Source organism: Saimiri boliviensis, chromosome 2 (assembly GCF_048565385.1).
Source record: "Saimiri boliviensis isolate mSaiBol1 chromosome 2, mSaiBol1.pri, whole genome shotgun sequence".
NCBI lineage: Eukaryota > Metazoa > Chordata > Mammalia > Primates > Cebidae > Saimiri > Saimiri boliviensis.
In genome coordinates, this window is record NC_133450.1 from 129,048,820 (window position 1) to 129,068,782 (window position 19,963).

Genomic DNA, 19,963 nt, shown 5'->3' on the forward strand with positions numbered 1-19,963 from the left:
TTTTCTGTGAAGGTACTAAGATTGCTGACATTTACATGCTTAATCATTATCCTATATGCGTGTGTATATGATGAGAAGTATGCATTTCTACATGTATACAAAGGCTGCATATCTGCCAGGTTGCTCTCAACGTAGTTGGACCAGCTGGGCTCCCACCAGCAGCACCCCTTTCCCTTTGCTCTCCAACATTTAAAAACCAGTCAGCAACAAAAGCGTCTTTGCCCATTTGGTGAGACGTGACTCTCACAGCTGAGTTTTGCATCTCTCCGTTTAGCCTCCGGTGGAGCCCTCCGGGGTGGAGGATGAGTGGGAGCTGCCGATTGCCCTGCTGTGTCTTGCTCTTCACGCTGGGAGACCGCTTGCTTGTCATAGGTGGCAGATGCTTTTTCCAAGCATTTAGTTTGCTTTTAAGTATTTTCCGAAGGATTTTTTGTAGTTTCATTGTTTAAAGATTTAAATTGTTCAATATAATTTGTTTCAACATAAAGTGAGCAGCTTGAATCTAACTTTGTTCTGGACGGTTATCCAATTGTTCCAACATTGCTTACTCATTTGGAGATGGAGTCTTGCTCTGTTGGCCCAAGCTGGAGTGCCGTGGCGCAGTCTCAGCTCACTGCAACCTCTACCTCCCAGGTTCAAGTGATTCTCCTGCCTCAGCCTCTCTAGTAGCTGGGACTACAGGCGCCCACCACCACGTCCAGCTATCTTCTTAAATATTTCAGGGTCTAGGTTCTTTATCTTTAATGTAAACATGTTTTGCAGCATTTTTTACCTTTTGACCACTTCTCCGTGTCTTAAGATATTTACATGTAACTTCCAATTTTCTCATTCCCCTAGGAGAGATTCACTCAGGATACACAACCTCACTATATCTATTCACCCCGTGAAATGACTAGGTGGGTGAGAGGCATCTTTGAAGCGCTGAGACCTCTGGAGACCCTGCCTGTCGAAGGCCTCATTCGGATTTGGGCACATGAAGCTCTGCGTCTCTTCCAAGATAGGTAAGGGAAGCCAAGGAACCAGTGTGTCCCATGCTCCCCTGCTCTGAGTCCTTCAGCTGTCAGAGTTGGGATCTTTGCAGGGGTGGCCTGCCTAAGTAGAGTCAGGTGGTGCCAGTGGTGGAAGGAGCAGAGTCAGCAAGGGCAGCCTCCCATCTGGACACCGGTCACAGCCACCTCAGGGTGACAAAGTCACAGTGCACTGAGGGCACCGGGCTGGCCCAGCACTGTCTGCTTACACAAGGCACTTTCATAAACCTTGTAACTTTGAACACGGCACTTTTTTTAAAAAAAGGATACACCAGGCCGGGCGCGGTGGCTCAAGCCTGTAATCCCAGCACTTTGGGAGGCCGAGGCGGATGGATCACGAGGTCAAGAGATCGGGACCATCCTGGTCAACAAGGTGAAACCCCGTCTCTACTAAAAATACAAAAAATTAGCTGGGCATGGTGGCGCGTGCCTGTGATCCCAGCTACTCAGGAGGCTGAGGCAGGAGAATTGCCTGAACCCGGGAGGCGGAGGTTGCGGTGAGCGGAGATCGTGCCATTGCACTCCAGCCTGGGTAACGAGCGAAACTCCGCCTCAAAAAAAAAAAAAAAGGATACACCATCGAAGTAAAAAAGGGGGCACTTTAATAAACCTCTTTAACTGTCAGGTGGGACCACACAAGGTAGCAGCTGCCTGTGATAACTTACTAGAGCACAGGTTCACTGCTGGGTTAAAAGATCTCTCAGCAATTGCCTAGTGCACAGGCTCCATAACCTCCCCTCTTCCTGATTCTTAGTCTGTGTTCGTATTAGAGGCTTTGCAGCTGGATCTCTGGGCCACTGGTTTTCTCTTTTGCCTGTTGCCCACTTGGATCAATTCTTGTCTTGCAAGTTTTGAGTTTTTCTAGTTCAGTGACCAACACTTCAGGGGAAAAACTGCTAATGGCTGATGGATCAGCATCGATTGTGGAAGGTTTTGTTGTTTGAATTGCAGTAAGAGGACTTGGCAGATGGTTCTCTCCGACTAAGAAATGCTTAAATGTTTGGCAGTTGAGCCTCTGGACCAGGTCTTATCCTGCAGCTTTTCCTATCACTGATGTACAGGGAGTCTCAGAATACTGCATAGTTGTAGATCACTGACTTTCAAACCCAACTCCTTGCAATTCTTGGGTAACACCAGGTACATTACTGAGAGCCACTGTAAGAAGTGAGCAGGCAAGGCAGAGTGCGGAGCGTGTTGGCCGTGGCAGGCCTGTTTCTATTTCTTATTGGAGTTCTGCTGGTTTTAAATGGTGTTTTGTTGTTGTTGTTATGTCAGCTACCTTCACTCTCCCTTTTTCAGTTAAAAAAAAATTAATCAGGCCGGGCACGGTGGCTCAAGCCTGTAATACCAGCACTTTGGGAGGCCGAGGCAGTTGGATCACGAGGTCAAGAGATCGAGACCATCCCGGTCAACATAGTGAAACCCCCTCTCTACTAAAAATACAAAAAATTAGCTGGGCATGGTGGCACGTGCCTGTAATCCCAGCTACTCAGGAGGCTGAGGCAGGAGAATTGCCTGAACCCAGGAGGCGGAGGTTGTGGTGAGCCGAGATCGCGCCATTGCACTCAAGCCTGGGTAACAAGAGCGAAACTCTGTCTCAAAAAAAAAAAAAAAAAAAAAAAAAAAAATTAATCAGGCATCGTGGTTCACATCTATAATCCCAGTACTTTGGGAAGCTGAGGCAGGAGGATCATTGAGCCCAGGAGTTCAAGGCCAGCCTGGTCAACACAGTGAGACCCCCATCTCTACAAAAAATAAAAAAACTTAGCCAGGTGTGGCAGCATGTACCTGTAGTCCCAGCTACTCAGGAGGCTGAGACAGGAAGATTGATTGAGCCTGGGAGGCTGCAGCTACAGTGAGCCATGATTGTGCCACTGGATTCCAGCCTGGGTGACAGAGCAAGACCTTGTCTCCCACAATATAATTTTCACAGATTTCTAATAGCACAAAGAATTTTGTTTAAATTCAAATGTAGCAACATAAATTGTGCTTACAGATTCAGATTGGCCTCAATAGGTACATACCTGCCTTCACTAGACCCTCAACCTGGTAGCCTGCAGAAGCTCTTACAGTCAGCTTCTCAAAAGGTCCTCCTTACACAGCAATGCAGTCTCACCCGCTTACCTTGTGCTAAGTAAGTCTTATACCTCTAAAACTACATGCATCACAGTTCCCATTTCTTTCTTTTTTTTTTTTTTGAGATGGAATTTCACTCTTGTTACCCAGGCTGGAGTGCAATGGCACGATCTCGGCTCACCACAATCTCCACCTCCTGGGTTCAAGTGATTCTCCTGTCTCAGCCTACCAAGCAGCTGGGATTACAGGCATGCACCACCACACCCAGCTAATTTTGGGGTTTCTCCATATTGGTCAGGCTGGCCTTGAACTCCCGACCTCAGGTGATTGGCCTGCCTTGGCCTCCCAAAGTGCTGGGTTTACAGGCGTAAGCCACAGCACCCAGCTTTTTTTTTTTTTTTTTTTTTTTTTTGAGACAGAGTCTCAATCTGTTGCCCAGGCTAGAGTGCAGTGGCATGATCTCGGCTCACTGCAACCTCCGTCTCCTGGGTTCAAAGCAATTCTTGTGCCTCAGCCCCCTGAGTAGCTGGGATTACAGATATGTACCACCATGCCCAGCTGATTTTTGTATTTTTAGTAGGGACAGGGTTTCACCACACTGGCCAGGCAAGTCTCAAACTCCTGACTTAAAGTGATCCACCTGCCTCAGCCTCCCAGAGTGCTGGGATTACAGTTCAAGACCAGCATGGTGAAACCCCATCTCTACTAAAAATACAAAAATAAGCTGGGCGTGGTGACACGTGCCTGTAATCCCAGCTGTTCAGGAGGCTGAGGCAGGAGAACTGCTTGAACCTGGGAGGCAGAGGGTGCAGTGAGCCGAGATCACACCACTGCACTCCAGCCAGGACAACAGAGGAAGCCTCTATCTCAAAAAACAAAAACAAAAAAGCTGCTAGGCAAGGTAGCTCAAGGCAGGCAGATCATGTGCAATGGCATCATTGATCACTGTGAGGTCAGGAGTTCAAGACCAGCTTGGCCGTCATGGTGAAACCCCGTCTCTACTAAAAATACAAAAATTAGCTGGTCACGGTGTCAGGCACCTATAATCCCAGCTACTCGGGAGGCTGAGGCAGGAGAATCGCTTCAACCCGGGAGGTGGAGGTTGCAGTGAGCCAAGATCACACCACTGCACTCCAGCCTGGGTGACAAGAGCAAAACTCCATCTCAAAAAAAAAGACTAAAATTTCAGATTGCCTAAGCTGTTGTGAGTTCCGCTTCTTTGGTTTGTCCATGCATAGTAAAGGAAAATGTGTGATAAAGACTGCATCTTGGGAGGAGCCCGTAGCACCCACAAACATGGTGCTTCTTCACCGTGGCCTCTAGTTACCCAAATGCACGTGCTGCTCTCCCCACAGACTCGTGGAAGATGAGGAGAGGCGCTGGACTGACGAGAACATCGACACAGTTGCTCTGAAGCACTTCCCTAACATTGACAGAGAGAAGGCAATGAGCCGGCCCATCCTGTACAGCAACTGGCTGTCAAAGGTAGCAAACCGCGTCATTTCAGACACACTTCCTTTTCTGCCATCCCTTTCTAATTCTAACAAGTTCTAACAAATTATCTTCTACTCAAAAATATCTTTGGGCAGGGTATGGTATCTTAACACCGGTAATTCCAGCACTTTGGGAGGCTGATACAAGAGGATCACTTGATCCCAGGAGTTTAAGAGCAGCCTGGACAACATAGCAAGACCCCATCTCTACAAAAAAATTTTTTTTTTATTTAGGCAGGCAAAGTAGCTCACACCTATGGTTCCAGCAGTTTGGGAGGCTGAGGTGGGAGGATTGCTTGAGCCCAGGTGTGATCACGCCACCATACTGCAGCCTGGGTAAAAGAGCAAAACCCTTTCTCAAAAAATACTTTAAAAAATAAATACAGCCAGGCACAGTGGTCACGCCTGTAATCCCAGCACTTTGGGAGGCTGAGGCAGTCAGATCACTTGAGTTCAAGACCAGCCTAGACAACATACTGAATCTCTATCTCTACTAAAAATACAAAATTGAGCCGGGTGTGGTGGCGCATGGCTGTAGTTGGGAGGCTGAGGCAGGAGAATCGCTTGAACCCAGGAGGTGGAGGCTGCTGTGAGCCAAGATGGCACCATTGCACTCCAGCCGGGGCAACAAGAGTGAATCTCTATCTCAAAAAATAAAAAAGAATTTAAAAGAGTCCAGCTTGGGTAAACAGAGATTCTACCTTAAAAAAAAAAAAAAAGAAAAAGAAAAATCTGTGTCCTGAAGTGTACCATAAATGCTGCGGTCACAGCAATGAGGCACTGTGCGTTTGCAGTCACTGATGCTTCAGGGCAGGAAATCCAGGAGCGCAGCTGGCTGGCTGCTGTGGGTTCTGACTTCTGTGTGAGGTCGAGCCTTTGGATTTCCAGCCAGTAGAAGATGTTGCTTCAGCAGGTTTGCAGTGAAAAGAGATATTGCTTCACAAATTGGTTTTCACATTCCTCACACTGAAAATAGGACAATTGTGAATAACTTGTGTGGAAATGTTCCATATGCTGAAATGCTAGATAGAGTTCATCTCTCCAGAATAGCTGTGCGTGGTCCTTTTTCTCTGAAAAGAATGAGGACATTTTACTGAGTTACAGTATTGACATGCATTTCATTCAGCAGCCCCAGATGATAGACATGAGTAAGAGTTTCTGTTAGGGAGCTCCCACTCCAGTGGAGGAAAGAGCAAGACAGAGGGAGATAGGCTGGGAGAGAGTTCTGGTAGAGTGATCCTGGTATTGGGTCTTCATGTGTTTAGGTTCAGTGGCTTTCAGTAAAGTCAGTTTTCTCTGTAAAGGTTTACCACGTCAGGCAGAGGGCCCCACAGGAGCTGGGAGTAGAGAGGTGGGTTTGTTCAATATTGGTAGAATTTACTGTATATTTTAAGACTCTAAATACCCATTCTTTTCATTGATAGAAAACATCACCCCTGGCTTCTCTTTTTATTTTTTTACTGCTTATAAGGTCTTTTGAAGAAAAAACATTCTTAAAGATATATCTTTCAGGCTGTGAACAGTAGCTCATGACTGTAATCCCAGCACTTTGGGAGGCAACGGTAGACAAATCACCTGAGGTCAGGAGTTCGAAACCAGCCTCACCAACATGGTGAAGCCCCATCTCTACTAAAAATACAAAAATTTGCTGAGCATGGTGGCACATGCCTGTGATCCCAGCTACATGGGAGGCTGAGATGAGAATCTTGAACCTGGGAGGTGGAGGTTGCAGTGAGCCAGGATCAGGCCACTACACTCCAGCCTGGGTGACAGAGTGAGACCCTGCCTCAAGAAAAAAAAAAAAAAAAGATGTATCTTTGAAACCTTTAATCTGTCTCTAATTGAGTTTGTGTATGGAGTGAGCTATGAGTCTATTTTCAGTTCTTTCCTTGTAGATGTCCATTGTCCCTTCAAAGTTGATTAAATAATTCTTTACTCTGCAGTGTCAGTCTGTCATCACAGGTTTCCCTGTGTGCATAGGTCTGTTTCAGGATTCTGTCCTCTTCTGTTGATCTGTTTGTTGTTCTCTGTGCTAAAACCATACGGTACTGATTATGGTAATAAGTCTGTTCAGTAGGGCAGACGCAGGCCGGGCGCGGTGGCTCAAGCCTGTAATCCCACCACTTTGGGAGGCCGAGGCGAGTGGATCACGAAGTCAAGAGATCCAGACCATCCAGGCCAACATGGTGAACCCGTCTCTACTAAAATACAAAACTTAGCTGGGCGTGATGGTACATGCCTATAGTCCCAGCTACTTGGGAGGCTGAGGGAGGAGAATCGATTGAACCCAGGAGGCCGAGGTTGCAGTGAGCCAAGATCATGCAACTGCACTCCAGCCTGGCAACAGAGCAAAATGCCATCTCAGGGGAGAAAAAAAAAAAAATGGCGGGCCCTCACACCTGGGTTTTTTTTTTTTTTTTCCACTCCCCAGAGTTTCGCTCTTGTCGCCGAAGTTGGAGTATAGTAGCTTGATCTTAGCTCACTGCAACCTCTGTCTCTCTGGTTCAAGCAGTTCTCCTGCCTCAGCCTCCGAGTAGCTGGGATTACAGGCACACGCCACTATGCCCGGCTAATTTTTTGTATTTATTTTAGAGATGGGGTTTCACCATGTTAGCCAGACTGGTCTCTAACTCCTAACCTCAGATGATCCACCCGCCTCAGCCTCCCAAAGTGCTGGGATTATAGGCGTGACCCACTGCACCCAGCCACACTTGTTGTTTTTTTTTTTTTTCCCGAGATGGTGTTTCGCTCTTGTTACCCAGGCTGGAGTGCAATGGCACGATTTCAGCTCACCGTAACCTTCACCTCCTGGGTTCAGGCAATTCTGCCTCAGCCTCCTGAGTAGGTGGGATTACAGGCACGTGCCACCATGCCCAGCTGATTTTTTGTATTTTTAGTAGAGATGGGGTTTCACCATGTTTACCAGGATGATCTTGATCTCTTGACCTTGTGATCCACCCACCTTGGCCTCCCAAAGTGCTGGGATTACAGGCTTGAGCCACCGTGCCCGGCCATACCTGGTTCTTTTTTAGAGGGATCTGTTCCAAATGAAATACAGAATTGGCTTCTCAGGCAGGTTATACCAAGACAATAAGCACCTCCCACCACTGAGGTTTTGATTGGGATTACATTGAACTTATGGGTGAGTTTGGATGGAACTGACATTTTGATAGTAGAGTGTTGTCTGTCCGTGATCATGGTATGTCTCATGTATTGAGGTCATCTTCATTGTCTCTTGAAGTTCTGTTTTCTCTATGAAAGTTTTTCATGTTTTTAGATCCATTCCTAGTGAATTTATATTTTTTTGCTATGTTATAAATGATGCGTTTTTTGTTGCATTTTTCAACAGTTTCTTCATGGTATGTGGAAATACAGTTGACTTCGGTCTAATCACTAACATTTTTTTCTAAGTAATTGGGTATTACCATTTTTCCTATAGGATTACATCCCAGTAGACCAAGAAGAGTTAAGAGATTATGTCAAAGCTAGGCTGAAGGTCTTTTATGAAGAAGAACTTGATGTTCCACTGGTCCTGTTCAATGAAGTCCTCGACCATGTGCTGAGGATTGACAGGTGGGCTTTTTATTGTTACAGCCCCACCTCCAACCTAAGCTGCTCTTGAGTTAGTGCACCGGGACACACCAGGCCTCATGCTGTCCTGTCACCTCCACCTCAGGCTTCTCTGCTAAGCGGCTTCCTCCTCATCTTCTTTTAGAGTCCAGCTTAACCATCCTCAGTTTATCCCAAGCAGAACTTCACTCTTCCTCCCCCCAGCACTGCATACCTGCCATGATTATGGCCCTTTGACCTCCAGCTAGAATTGCATTAGTCTCTCGTGTTAGTCTGGAGAACAGGACCGTGTCTTACCAGTCTTTGCGTTCCTGCTGGACCTCGCAAATAACAGTAGCTCAGCACATGTTTAATGTACAAGTTCAAGTTAAAACATGTTCAAAATACCATAGACACTAGACCTGAGTCAAAAGGGGAATGAGGCATTATAAGTCTTAACACTGATCGGTTCTGATAATGTTTCAGAATATTCCGTCAGCCTCAAGGCCACTTGCTTCTGATTGGTGTTAGTGGAGCAGGAAAAACTACCCTGTCACGTTTTGTCGCCTGGATGAACGGGCTGAGTGTGTACCAGATTAAGGTGCGTCTGATCAGTGGCCTCTTAATCTCAGCAACAGATTCTTGCTGTGTGTGCGGAGCTCAATGAGTAGGAATGGACCTAACTTGCCCCTGCTTCTGTAGGTCCATAGGAAGTACACAGGGGAAGACTTTGATGAAGATCTGCGGACAGTGTTGAGACGTTCTGGCTGTAAAAATGAAAAGATAGCATTCATAATGGATGAATCTAATGTATTAGATTCTGGCTTCCTGGAGCGAATGAATACCCTTCTGGCCAATGGAGAGGTAATTAGGTGATGTGGTGCTGTCGCATTGTGTTGTGTGTTCCCGGGGGATCAGTAAATCAGCACTGTGCTGTTCCCAGGTACCTGGTCTCTTTGAAGGAGACGAGTATGCCACCTTGATGACACAGTGCAAAGAGGGGGCACAGAAGGAAGGCCTGATGCTGGACTCGCACGAGGAGCTCTACAAGTGGTTCACCAGCCAGGTTATCCGCAACCTCCATGTCGTGTTCACCATGAACCCGTCCTCAGAGGGACTCAAGGACCGGGCAGCCACATCGCCAGCACTTTTCAACAGGTATGCGGACTTTTACTTGGCTCTGGGTCAGAACAGTTGGTAGAACAGTTGGTACCCTTCCACGGGGCAAAGCCTGCCCTTCATAGCTGTTTTGGAACATGGGCCTCTTTCTCAGGTGTGTGTTGAATTGGTTTGGAGACTGGTCCACCGAAGCACTGTATCAGGTTGGCAAAGAATTCACAAGTAAAATGGACCTGGAGAAGCCAAATTACATCGTGCCTGATTACATGCCAGTTGTATATGATAAACTGCCTCAGCCACCATCCCATCGGGAAGCCATTGTGAACAGCTGTGTGTTTGTTCATCAGACTCTTCACCAGGTGGGTTCAGTTTTGAGATCAACATATAAAACACAAAACTAACTGTCATGCTAACATAAAACTAAATTGCTATAAAAATAGACCTTAAGGCCAGGTGCAGTGACTCATGCCTGTAATCCCAGAACTTTGGGAGGGCAAGGCGGGAGGACTGCTTGAACCCAGGGGTTCAAGACCAGCCTGGGCAACATGGCGAGACCTCATCTCTACAAAAAAATAAAAATAAAATTAGCCAGGCATGTTGGCGTGCACCTATAGTCCCAGCTACTCAGGAGGCTGAGGTGGTAGCATCACTTAAGCCCAGGAGGCGGAGGTTACAGTGAGCTGAAATCATGCCACGCAATCCAGCCTGGGCACCAGAGTGAGACCCAGACTCAAAAAAAAAAAAAAATACAGACCTTAGGGCACTTCATATTTGATATTGTGCTATTATAAAGGAAGTACCTGTTTCTTACCTCTTTAACAACATCTCATTCTTGTCACTAGGCTGTAAATTCTGGGGCCATCTAATACTTTAGTGCCCCCGCTGACACTGCCTCTAATGAAGTGATCTTCTCTGCCTTTTTCTCCCACCGCTGCTGTATGTTCAGGCCCTTACTCTCCTCTAGACCAGGCATCAGCACGCTTTCTCTTCTAAAGAGCCAGATTGTAAATGTTTTAGGCTTTGCAGGTGGTGGTGTGGTCTCTGGCACAGCTACTCTGCTGCCATTGCAGGGTAAGAGCCTCCAAAGACCATATACCAGTGAATGGGTGTGGCTGTGGCCAGTAAAACCTCATTACCGAAAAATGCAGGATTTGGCCTGCTAGCCATATTTTACTAACCCTTGCTGTAGATTCTCTGTCATAGAAGAGTCCAGTCTACTCCTCTCTCCCGGAAGAGCTTTGTGAAATCCACTCTGAGCTTGTGGGTGTCCTGCTACCCAGCCCCTGCAGGCCGTCTCCATTGCCTTTGGAATGTCGCCCAGCCCTGGCTTCCCCTGCTAGTCTGATCATGCTGTGCTTCAGAAATCAAGGGACCAGAGCAGCTTTTCACGTCAGGCCTGCCTTGCCCCTCTGGCTTGTGTCATTTCTTACTAATAGAAGGTGGAAGCAGGCTACCCAACACTCCACAGTAACTGACATTTGTGACACCTTTTCACGTAAAGTACACCTCTAAGGTTAGCATCATCACCAGCGTCGGTTTAGAGAAGTTAAAGTGCTTAGAGAAGTTTGGAAGTGTAAGGGGCCTCTCGAAAGCTCTAAGTGGGTAAGCAGAGGCCCGACACAAGTGTTCTGGCCCCCAAGGACTGAGCTCCTTCTACCATGTCACACTGGCCTGCCAAGGCCAAAATTGTTTCCTGAGGTTAACTCAGAGAGTTTCCTGAAGAGTGAAAAGATGTAACTTTTCTGAAAGGCGAACGCTCGACTAGCAAAGCGAGGCGGCAGAACGATGGCCATCACCCCTCGCCACTACCTGGACTTCATCAATCACTACGCCAACCTGTTCCACGAGAAGCGGAGCGAGCTGGAGGAGCAGCAGATGCACTTGAACGTGGGGCTCAGGAAGATCAAGGAGACAGTAGACCAGGTGTGTCACAGGCACACATTCCCACGGGAGTGAGCTGCAGTGAGGACCCCTTTCTATGTGATTTCTGCATGTTTCTCGTCTCCATCTGTGGGCTTTGCTCTTTAGGTAGAGGAACTGCGTCGTGACTTGAGGATAAAGAGCCAAGAGCTGGAGGTGAAGAATGCAGCAGCCAATGACAAACTGAAGAAGATGGTAAAAGACCAGCAGGAGGCTGAAAAGAAGAAGGTACTTGCCTTGGTGTCAGTGAACTCTGGCTTGTAAGGACTGGGCATTCTCAGTCTCCAATGAGAGAGTAGGAAATGTTCAAAATGGGTCTCAGAGAGAGAGAGAGACAGAGTGTGTGTTGGCAGAGTGACAAATGTTGTTTAGAATTTACTCAGCAAATTAACCATTGCTTAACCCATACCTAAGCCATCCCTCCTTTCTAGGTTATGAGCCAAGAAATCCAGGAACAGCTGCATAAGCAGCAGGAGGTAATTGCGGACAAACAAATGAGTGTGAAAGAAGATCTCGATAAAGTGGAACCAGCCGTCATTGAGGCCCAGAATGGTATGTCAAGACTGTCAGAGCTTTGGTATCTAGAAAGTGTGCTCTCACTCAGCATTACTGTGGAGTTCAGGTCACGGAACATTGCACACACGCTTCCCTCAAAGTTTTTGGTGATGTACGTTTCCAGAAATATTAGTAACCATCTGAAGCGTTCTCTGAATGCTTCACTGTCTTCATGTCCTAAAGCAAAGTTCCCATAACGCTAGCCTGGGCAACATAGCAAGACTCCATCTCTATTTTAAAATAAATAAATGAATGAAAAGGAAAAGAAAGAGTGCTCTCTTCCTGCCCGCTAGTATTTAACCTGCTTAAAATAACCCAATTATCTGTAGTTTTTACATTACACAACAAGATAAATTCAAATGTACCACCCAAGCTATAGATTTTCATTTAGAGTTGGATTTGGATGAAAATGTAATGTAGTTCTCACCTTCTAATAATTACTTAAAATTGTTTTACAAAAATTCCAGTGTCAAAAACTATTTCAGTGTATAGAAGTCATTGGCCATTGTTTTTGTTTTGCTTTTTTTGAGACAGGGTCTCACTTTGTCCCCAGGCTGGAGTGTAGTGTACAATTGTGGCTCACTGTAGCCTCAGCCTGCCCTGTTTCAGATGATCCTTGCACCTGAGCCTTCCGAGCAGCTGGGACTATCCGTGTGCACCACCACACCCAGCTAATTTTTGTACTTTTTGTGGAGTCAGGGTTTTGCCATGTTGCCCAGGTTAGTCTCAAACTCCTGGGCTCAAGCGATCTACCTGCCTCAGCCTCCAAAAGTACTAAGATGACATGGGTGAGCCACTGTGCCCAGCAGCCATTGTTCTAGAACTGTGAACTCCACATCTTTACTCCTTCCATCAGACAGCTTCTAAATTGCAGCAAATTGAAAATGTCTGTTGAAATTGTATAAAATGCATAATTACACTTGAAAAAACTTTTGGCCGGTGCAGTGGCTCAAGCCTGTAATCCGAACACTTTGGGAAGCCAAGGCAGGTGGATCACCTGAGGTCAGGAGTTCAAGACCAGCCTGGCCAACATGGCGAAACCCCATCTCTACTTAAAAAAATACAAAAAATTAGCCAGGCGTGGTGGTAGGTGCCTGTAATCCCAACTACTCGAGGCTGAGGCAGGAGAATCACTGGAACTTGGGAGGCAGAGGTTGTAGTGAGCCAAGATCGCGCCACTGCACTCCAGCCTCAGCAACAGAGTGAGACTCCACCTCAAAATAAATAAATAAATAATGTATTCTTAATCTTTATAGAGATAAAGGAATTAGTGAGGACTTGTGAGACGTTATAAAGGTAATATCCTGCTTTTTAATGAATGCTTGCATTCTGTAAGATCTTCATAATCATTTAAGAGATAAGCTACTTACCCTATTCCAGAGGGTTTAATATAGAAAAGCTCATTTCTTAGCTCTTCTGAGCAGCTAGCTGTCCTTTCTGTCTTTGGAGTTGGAGCCCCTGGCTGTTTGGTTCATTCTCACCATGCTTTGCTCTGTCTTCTCCACCTATCGGCCCTCATCCACTCCTGCTGCCACTCAGCTGTGAAGTCGATCAAGAAGCAGCACCTGGTGGAGGTGAGGTCCATGGCCAACCCTCCTGCTGCCGTGAAGCTGGCGCTCGAGTCCATCTGCCTGCTGCTGGGGGAGAGCACCACGGACTGGAAGCAGATCCGCTCCATCATCATGCGGGAGAACTTCATCCCGACCATCGTCAACTTCTCTGCAGAGGAGATCAGGTGAGACAGTGGAAGTGCCAAGGTATCGTTGGAAATTGAAATCAGTTGTTCATGCTGGGCACAGAGCCTCACGCCTCTAGTCCCAGAACTTTGGGAGGCCAAGGCAGGTGAAGTGCTTGAACCTAGCTAGGAGTTGGAAACCAACCTGGGCCACATGGCAACACCCTGCGTCTACAAAAAAAAAAAATACAAAAATTAGCTGGGCGGGGTGGCATGCACCTATAGTCCCAGGTACTTGGGAGGCCGAGGTGGGAAGATTGCTTGAACCCAGGAATTGAGGCTTCATTGAACCTAGATCACGCCACCGCACTCTAGCCTGGGTGGCAGAGCAAGACCCTGTCTCATTTAAAAAAAAAAAAAAGAAGAAGAAGAAGAAGGAGATTGTTCAAGTGTTGAGAGTACATTTTCGGCTTTCGCCTGAGAACCACGGGTCAGTCTAGCTCATCCCCATTGGGACAGTGAGATGGGAGCTGGCTCTAATCTTTTCCATTTTAATTTTGTGAAAACTCTTTCTTGCTTTTGTCCTGCATGTGCTTAGAAATATCATTCGTCTTTTTCAGTGACGCCATAAGGGAGAAGATGAAGAAAAACTACATGTCCAATCCAAGTTACAATTATGAAATTGTCAACCGGGCTTCCCTAGCTTGCGGCCCTATGGTGAAATGGGCAATTGCACAGGTGAGTAGCACAGCCCAGAGCTCCCACATGAAAGGTGACCTCTTTTCCCATGGCTTAAATAACAGCTATCAATTGGTTCTTCCCAGCTTAACTATGCAGACATGTTAAAGAGAGTGGAGCCCCTGCGCAATGAGCTGCAGAAGCTGGAAGATGACGCCAAGGACAACCAGCAGAAGGCCAACGAGGTGGAGCAGATGATCCGGGACCTGGAGGCCAGCATCGCCCGCTACAAGGAGGAGTATGCCGTCCTCATCTCAGAGGCCCAGGCCATCAAGGCCGACCTGGCAGCTGTCGAGGCAAAAGTAAGATCATCATTCATCCAGTCTTCCTGCTGTGGATTAACACACTTTAACACGAGTTGCATGGACCATGTTGGTCTCAGTAGCTCTTTAACATCTGCCCTGAGGACTTTTTTCCTGGAAAATAATACACACCGAGTATTTACTAAGTCTTGTTAATGAGGATAGATCGATAAAAACTGGACGGTTTGCAGCCAGTGAATCCCCCACCGCCAACTCCAGACCTGTTTGCTGTGCTGCCCGAACCCTCAGTGGTGGCGTCTCTGGTCTGCCTGCGGTCCCTTCCCTGCTGTCAGGGTCGCCGCCTCCTGTACTGCTCCACAGAATCCTCAGCATAGGCTCTCTCATCTGCTGCCATCAGTGTCTCTCCCTTAAGGCCTCCGCCAGCTGTTCCACCTCAGAGGCCCTTTCTACTCCCATCTCTCTGTCCACTGACAGGTCCCAAGGCTGAAAGTTCTCCGTACCCAGCTTCAGCCCTGAGTCATGTGTGGTCATTAGTTATATATGATCTGGGTCTCATCCCCTTTGGGATTGTGAACAACTTGAGCACGTTTCTGAGCCACCCGAAACCCTGCACTTAATGTGGATGAACCAATTTGCAGGATTGAGTATAAATCCTAAAAGGCCTGATCCCCAAGCATCTTGTATGATTTTCCTTTTAGGTAAACCGGAGCACAGCTCTTCTGAAGAGCTTGTCTGCTGAACGGGAACGATGGGAAAAAACAAGTGAAACTTTCAAAAATCAGATGTCCACTATTGCTGGGGACTGTCTCTTGTCAGCTGCGTTCATTGCCTATGCGGGTTACTTTGACCAGCAGATGCGTCAGAACTTGTTCACTACCTGGTCCCATCACCTGCAGCAAGCCAACATCCAGGTGAGCATTGCAGGGAATTCAGAAAGGATGAAGGATGTACAGGCAGTGTGAGGCAAGCCGGTGCCGAGTGCACAGTTGCAGAGTCTTCCCTTGAGAACAGTCCCGTCTGTGGCTTTGAAGAGGAGGAAAGGTTAACAGCCTTGCCTTTCAGTTCCGTACAGATATTGCCAGGACAGAATACCTTTCCAACGCCGACGAGCGTCTTCGCTGGCAGGCCAGCTCCTTGCCTGCAGATGACCTGTGCACAGAAAATGCCATCATGCTGAAACGGTTCAATAGGTACGAGCTCGGGTACTGAGGAGAGGCATGGGAGGAATGTGGGTGGTGATCTTAAATTTTTTTCAAAACACACCCTTGTTTGAAGAGAAGAATAGAAAATGGGGGTGGGTATACAGTGCTGGCAGCTTGGTGCTTCTCTGACGGTGGGGCATGTGCTGTTCTCTTGACTGTCAAGTGTCTGAGTTATTCTGCAGTGAATGCTTCTTGTAACCTTCTAAAATTGACTGGTAGGGGCCAGGCGCAGGTGAATCACCTGAGGTCAGGAGTTCAAGACCAACCTGGCCAACGTGGTGAAACCCCATCTCTACTAAAAATACAAAAAAATAGCCAGGCGTGGTGGTACATGCCTATAATCCCAGCTACTCAGGAGGCTGAGGCAGGAGAATCGCTTGAACCCAGGAGGCAGAGGTTGCGGTGAGCTGAGATTACACCACTGCACTCCAGCCTGGGCAACAGAGCGAGACTCCATCTCAAAAAAAAACCATAAAAATGTATGATAGAATATTATTTGCTAGGAAAAATTAAAAGTAAAAAAACGTAGGAATGAAACTGATTAGCAGCATTGTGTTTAGGGGTGGACATTCAGACAGTCCTCCTGTATTACAAGGACTAAAAATACCTAGCTAGTTAAAGGGGAAGTGCTACCTGTTTTTCTGTTTAGGAAGGACAGAATGAGAAATGGGATGTAACTGCGATGAAGATAGGCTAGGTACTGAGAGGGCTCCATGTCTCACCAGCTGGTGCCGACAAGAATATGGATCAATCAGTATAGTCTGTGTGCAGGGCTGGATTTATCTACATTTGTAGACATTTGTCAAAATGACCCTTTGACCTAGGAGTTCCACTTCTAGGTGTTCATTCAACAGTAGCCTGCCATGTGTAAAAAAACAGCAAATCTAAAACCGAGTATGTACCAGCTGGAGACTGGAGATATAACTCGGATGGCCCTCCTGAGGGCCCGGTGAGAGACTGTCTCCACGCTGCAGTGCTGGGTAGTCTTTCAGACACAGGACATTCAAATACAGGCTGCACAGGTGCAGAGCAGAGGGTAGAGGCCTCCCCCAAGGCCACAGCACCCATTCTGACACATGTGTCTGTAAATTCCTAGACCTTCTCTATAAAGACAGACAAGAAACTGGTAAAAGCCATCACTTGGAAAGGGACTTTAGTGACCAAAGAATAGGGTCAGAAAGGCAGGGCAGCATGGTTCTTCTCACCATGTGCCCTTTTATAGTTTGAGTTTTGTGATGCTTCAACTGTTAGACTAGGTAGATTCATATTAGCTTATTTGTGCCTTTCTGTCCTCAGTTGTATAATGGATTCGATAATAGTATCTGCCTCATAGGGCTGTTGTGAGGGTTATGTAAGGTAGTGTCTGTAATTTGACACGGTCCCTGGCAATTTAAATTCTGCGTGATGTTATCCCTTGACGCTGCTGCACCGTTGGTGTTGATACCTGCTGTCTAGAAGGGTTGTAAATGTGAAAAAGCTATTCTAACAGTGCAGGATGCTGAGAGAGGATGATTGTCCCAGAGGAAAAGGATGTTTAGGTATGCCCCTCCTGGTATGTGATTCAAGCTACCTCCTCATTCTAGTAGTTCTTCAAAAGGATGATGTGATGTTAGCATTAAGCACGTGAGCTTTATTGGTAAACCTGAAAGCATCTCTGAAAAGCACTCTCAGGTGGCCGTGACAGCCTGTCCCTCTCCTCAGGGACTTGGCTAACCGTAATCCTGTGCTTTCCCCATCTGGTGTTTCAACCTCCTCCTCTGTGGCCTCATCCGCAGGTATCCGCTGATCATTGACCCCTCTGGACAGGCCACCGAATTCATTATGAATGAATATAAGGATCGTAAGATCACACGGACCAGCTTCTTGGATGACGCTTTCAGAAAGAACTTAGAGAGTGCACTGAGATTTGGTAACCCACTTCTGGTCCAGGTTGGTGTTTGCCTTTGAATTCTTGAAACACTGCATTTAAGAGTGAATTCCTTTTTGGGGCCTGCATTTAGTTTTCAAGTTTGTAAGACTTCATTTTGTATCAGAAGGATAAAGCTTTGAGATGGTTCTATAACAGGTAAGTTCAACAGAATCATTATTTGCATTTAAAATTCTAATCAGTGGTAGGGCACAGTTGCTCATGCCTTAATCTCAGCACTTTGGGAGGCCAAGGCAGGTGGATCGTCTGAGGTCAGGAGTTCAAGAAAAGCCTGACCAACATGTTGAAACCGCATCCCTACAAAAAATACAAAAATTAGTCAGGTGAGGTGGCGGGCACCTGTAATCCCAGCTACTTGGGAGGCTGAGGCAACAGAATCACTTGAACCCTAGAGGTAGAGGTTGCAATGAGCCAAGATCACGCCACTACACTCCAGCCTGGGAGACAGAATGAAACTGTCTCCCAAAAAAAAAAAAAAATGTTCAAGAAACAAGAACAAGGAACATGACCTTTGCAGCAACATGGATACATGGATGGAGCTGTAGGCCCTTATCCTCAGCAAACTAATGCAAGAGCAGAAAACCAGTACTGAATGTTCTCACTTAAAAGTGGGAGCGAAGTGATGACAGCACACGAAGACACAGAGAACACAGGGCCTTCCGGAGTGTGGAGGGTGGGAGGAGGGAGAGGACCAGGAAAAATAACTAATGGGCACTAGCCTTATCATCTGGGTGATGAAACAATTTATAGAATAAACTCCCATGACACAAGTTTACCTGTGTAACAAACCTGCACTTGTATTCCGGAACTTAAAAGTTGGAAAAAAAATTTTTTTAATAAAGCATGTAAGGTCACTAGGAAGCATCAGATTTGCAATGAAATGAATTCATTATGCAAATGGAAAAAAATTTTTTTAATGAAATAAAATGCCATTCAGAGAGTGTTTGTCAGCACTGTCCCTCAGAACTTTCTGCAGGGTGGGAGTACCTTTTGGTCCACACTGTCCAGTGTGGTAGCCACTAGCCTCGGGTGGCTACTGAGTACTTCCCATGGCTAGTGTGACTAGGAACTGAGTGTTTAATTGTTTTTTTGGGGGGAGGGATGAAGTCTTGCTCTGTCCCCCAGTCTGAACCTCCCAGTTTCATGTAATTTTCCCGCCTCAGGCTCCCAAGTAGCTGGGATTACAAGTGTCTGTCACCATGCCCAGCTAATTTTTGTATTTTCAGTAGAGATGGGGTTTCAGCATGTTTGCCAGGCTGGTCTCAAGCCTGACCTCAAGTGATCTGCCTGCCTTGGCCTCCCAAAGAGCTAGAAATACAGGTGTGAGGCACCACACCTGGCCAAGTTTTTAATTTTAGTTAATTTAAGTCTAAGTAGCACACATAGCTAGTGGCCACCATATGCAAGTGGCAGGTGGCTTCTGGGAAGGCATGCTTATCTAGAGTGGGACGTCGACACAGCATTTGGGTGAAGGTAAAGTTGCAGAGCCCTGACTGTCAAGTTCCACCCTGTGCTCTGCAGGATGTGGAAAGCTACGATCCAGTTTTGAACCCAGTGCTGAACCGTGAAGTGCGGCGAACAGGTGGGAGAGTGCTGATCACCCTCGGGGACCAGGACATAGACCTGTCGCCATCGTTTGTCATCTTCCTGTCCACCCGGGATCCAACTGTAAGGAGTGGGACCCTTCCCCAGAGAAGTCTGGCAAGATTTGGTTTTGCAGCGGAGCTAACAAAACAGACTATCCTGTTACCTGTTTTGGCAGGTTGAGTTCCCACCAGATCTCTGTTCCCGGGTTACTTTTGTAAACTTCACAGTCACCCGTAGCAGTTTACAAAGCCAGTGTCTAAATGAAGTACTTAAAGCAGAAAGACCTGATGTGGACGAGAAACGATCTGATCTTCTTAAACTTCAAGGTAGGATCTGGACCTGTGGCTTTTAGATGTTGGTGCAGGTGAAGCAGCTGAACTTTTAAGTGACTAGGATGTTCCACATTTGTGGCAAACACTTGAGAGAGCGTTCCTTTTGAAGTATTATTGCAAACTCTGGATGTTTTACTCATTTAAGGGGAATTTCAGCTCCGTTTGCGTCAGCTGGAAAAATCTCTGCTGCAAGCTCTGAACGAGGTGAAAGGGCGCATTTTGGATGACGACACAATCATAACCACTCTGGAGAATCTGAAGAGAGAGGCTGCAGAAGTCACCAGGAAAGTCGAGGAGACGGACATCGTCATGCAGGAGGTGGAGACCGTGTCCCAGCAGTACCTCCCGCTCTCCACTGCCTGCAGCAGCATCTACTTCACCATGGAGTCCCTCAAGCAGGTGGGTGCCTTGGCCGTGCAGAAGCTGGCGGGCCCCCGCACAGAAGCTCCCTGGCGTGCAGAAGTTCAGCTGCTCACAGCCGCCCACTGCTTCCTTTCAG

General features: G+C 46.9%; 1 protein-coding gene across 1 annotated transcript in view; it reads left to right on the forward strand.

The window, feature by feature from the left end:
* Nucleotides 1–19,963, forward strand: part of DYNC1H1 (dynein cytoplasmic 1 heavy chain 1) — an 86,943-nt gene that overhangs the window by 54,240 nt on the left and 12,740 nt on the right. Inside the window, exons 42-60 of the mRNA XM_039462777.2 lie at nucleotides 838–1,001; nucleotides 4,460–4,589; nucleotides 8,037–8,170; nucleotides 8,633–8,747; nucleotides 8,849–9,010; nucleotides 9,090–9,304; nucleotides 9,420–9,624; nucleotides 11,015–11,188; nucleotides 11,294–11,413; nucleotides 11,617–11,737; nucleotides 13,280–13,475; nucleotides 14,036–14,153; nucleotides 14,240–14,455; nucleotides 15,115–15,327; nucleotides 15,479–15,606; nucleotides 17,394–17,547; nucleotides 19,067–19,213; nucleotides 19,308–19,458; nucleotides 19,610–19,863. Of these exons, the coding sequence (XP_039318711.1) occupies nucleotides 838–1,001; nucleotides 4,460–4,589; nucleotides 8,037–8,170; nucleotides 8,633–8,747; nucleotides 8,849–9,010; nucleotides 9,090–9,304; nucleotides 9,420–9,624; nucleotides 11,015–11,188; nucleotides 11,294–11,413; nucleotides 11,617–11,737; nucleotides 13,280–13,475; nucleotides 14,036–14,153; nucleotides 14,240–14,455; nucleotides 15,115–15,327; nucleotides 15,479–15,606; nucleotides 17,394–17,547; nucleotides 19,067–19,213; nucleotides 19,308–19,458; nucleotides 19,610–19,863 (3,117 nt within the window). The remainder of the gene's footprint in view (nucleotides 1–837; nucleotides 1,002–4,459; nucleotides 4,590–8,036; nucleotides 8,171–8,632; nucleotides 8,748–8,848; nucleotides 9,011–9,089; nucleotides 9,305–9,419; nucleotides 9,625–11,014; nucleotides 11,189–11,293; nucleotides 11,414–11,616; nucleotides 11,738–13,279; nucleotides 13,476–14,035; nucleotides 14,154–14,239; nucleotides 14,456–15,114; nucleotides 15,328–15,478; nucleotides 15,607–17,393; nucleotides 17,548–19,066; nucleotides 19,214–19,307; nucleotides 19,459–19,609; nucleotides 19,864–19,963) is intronic.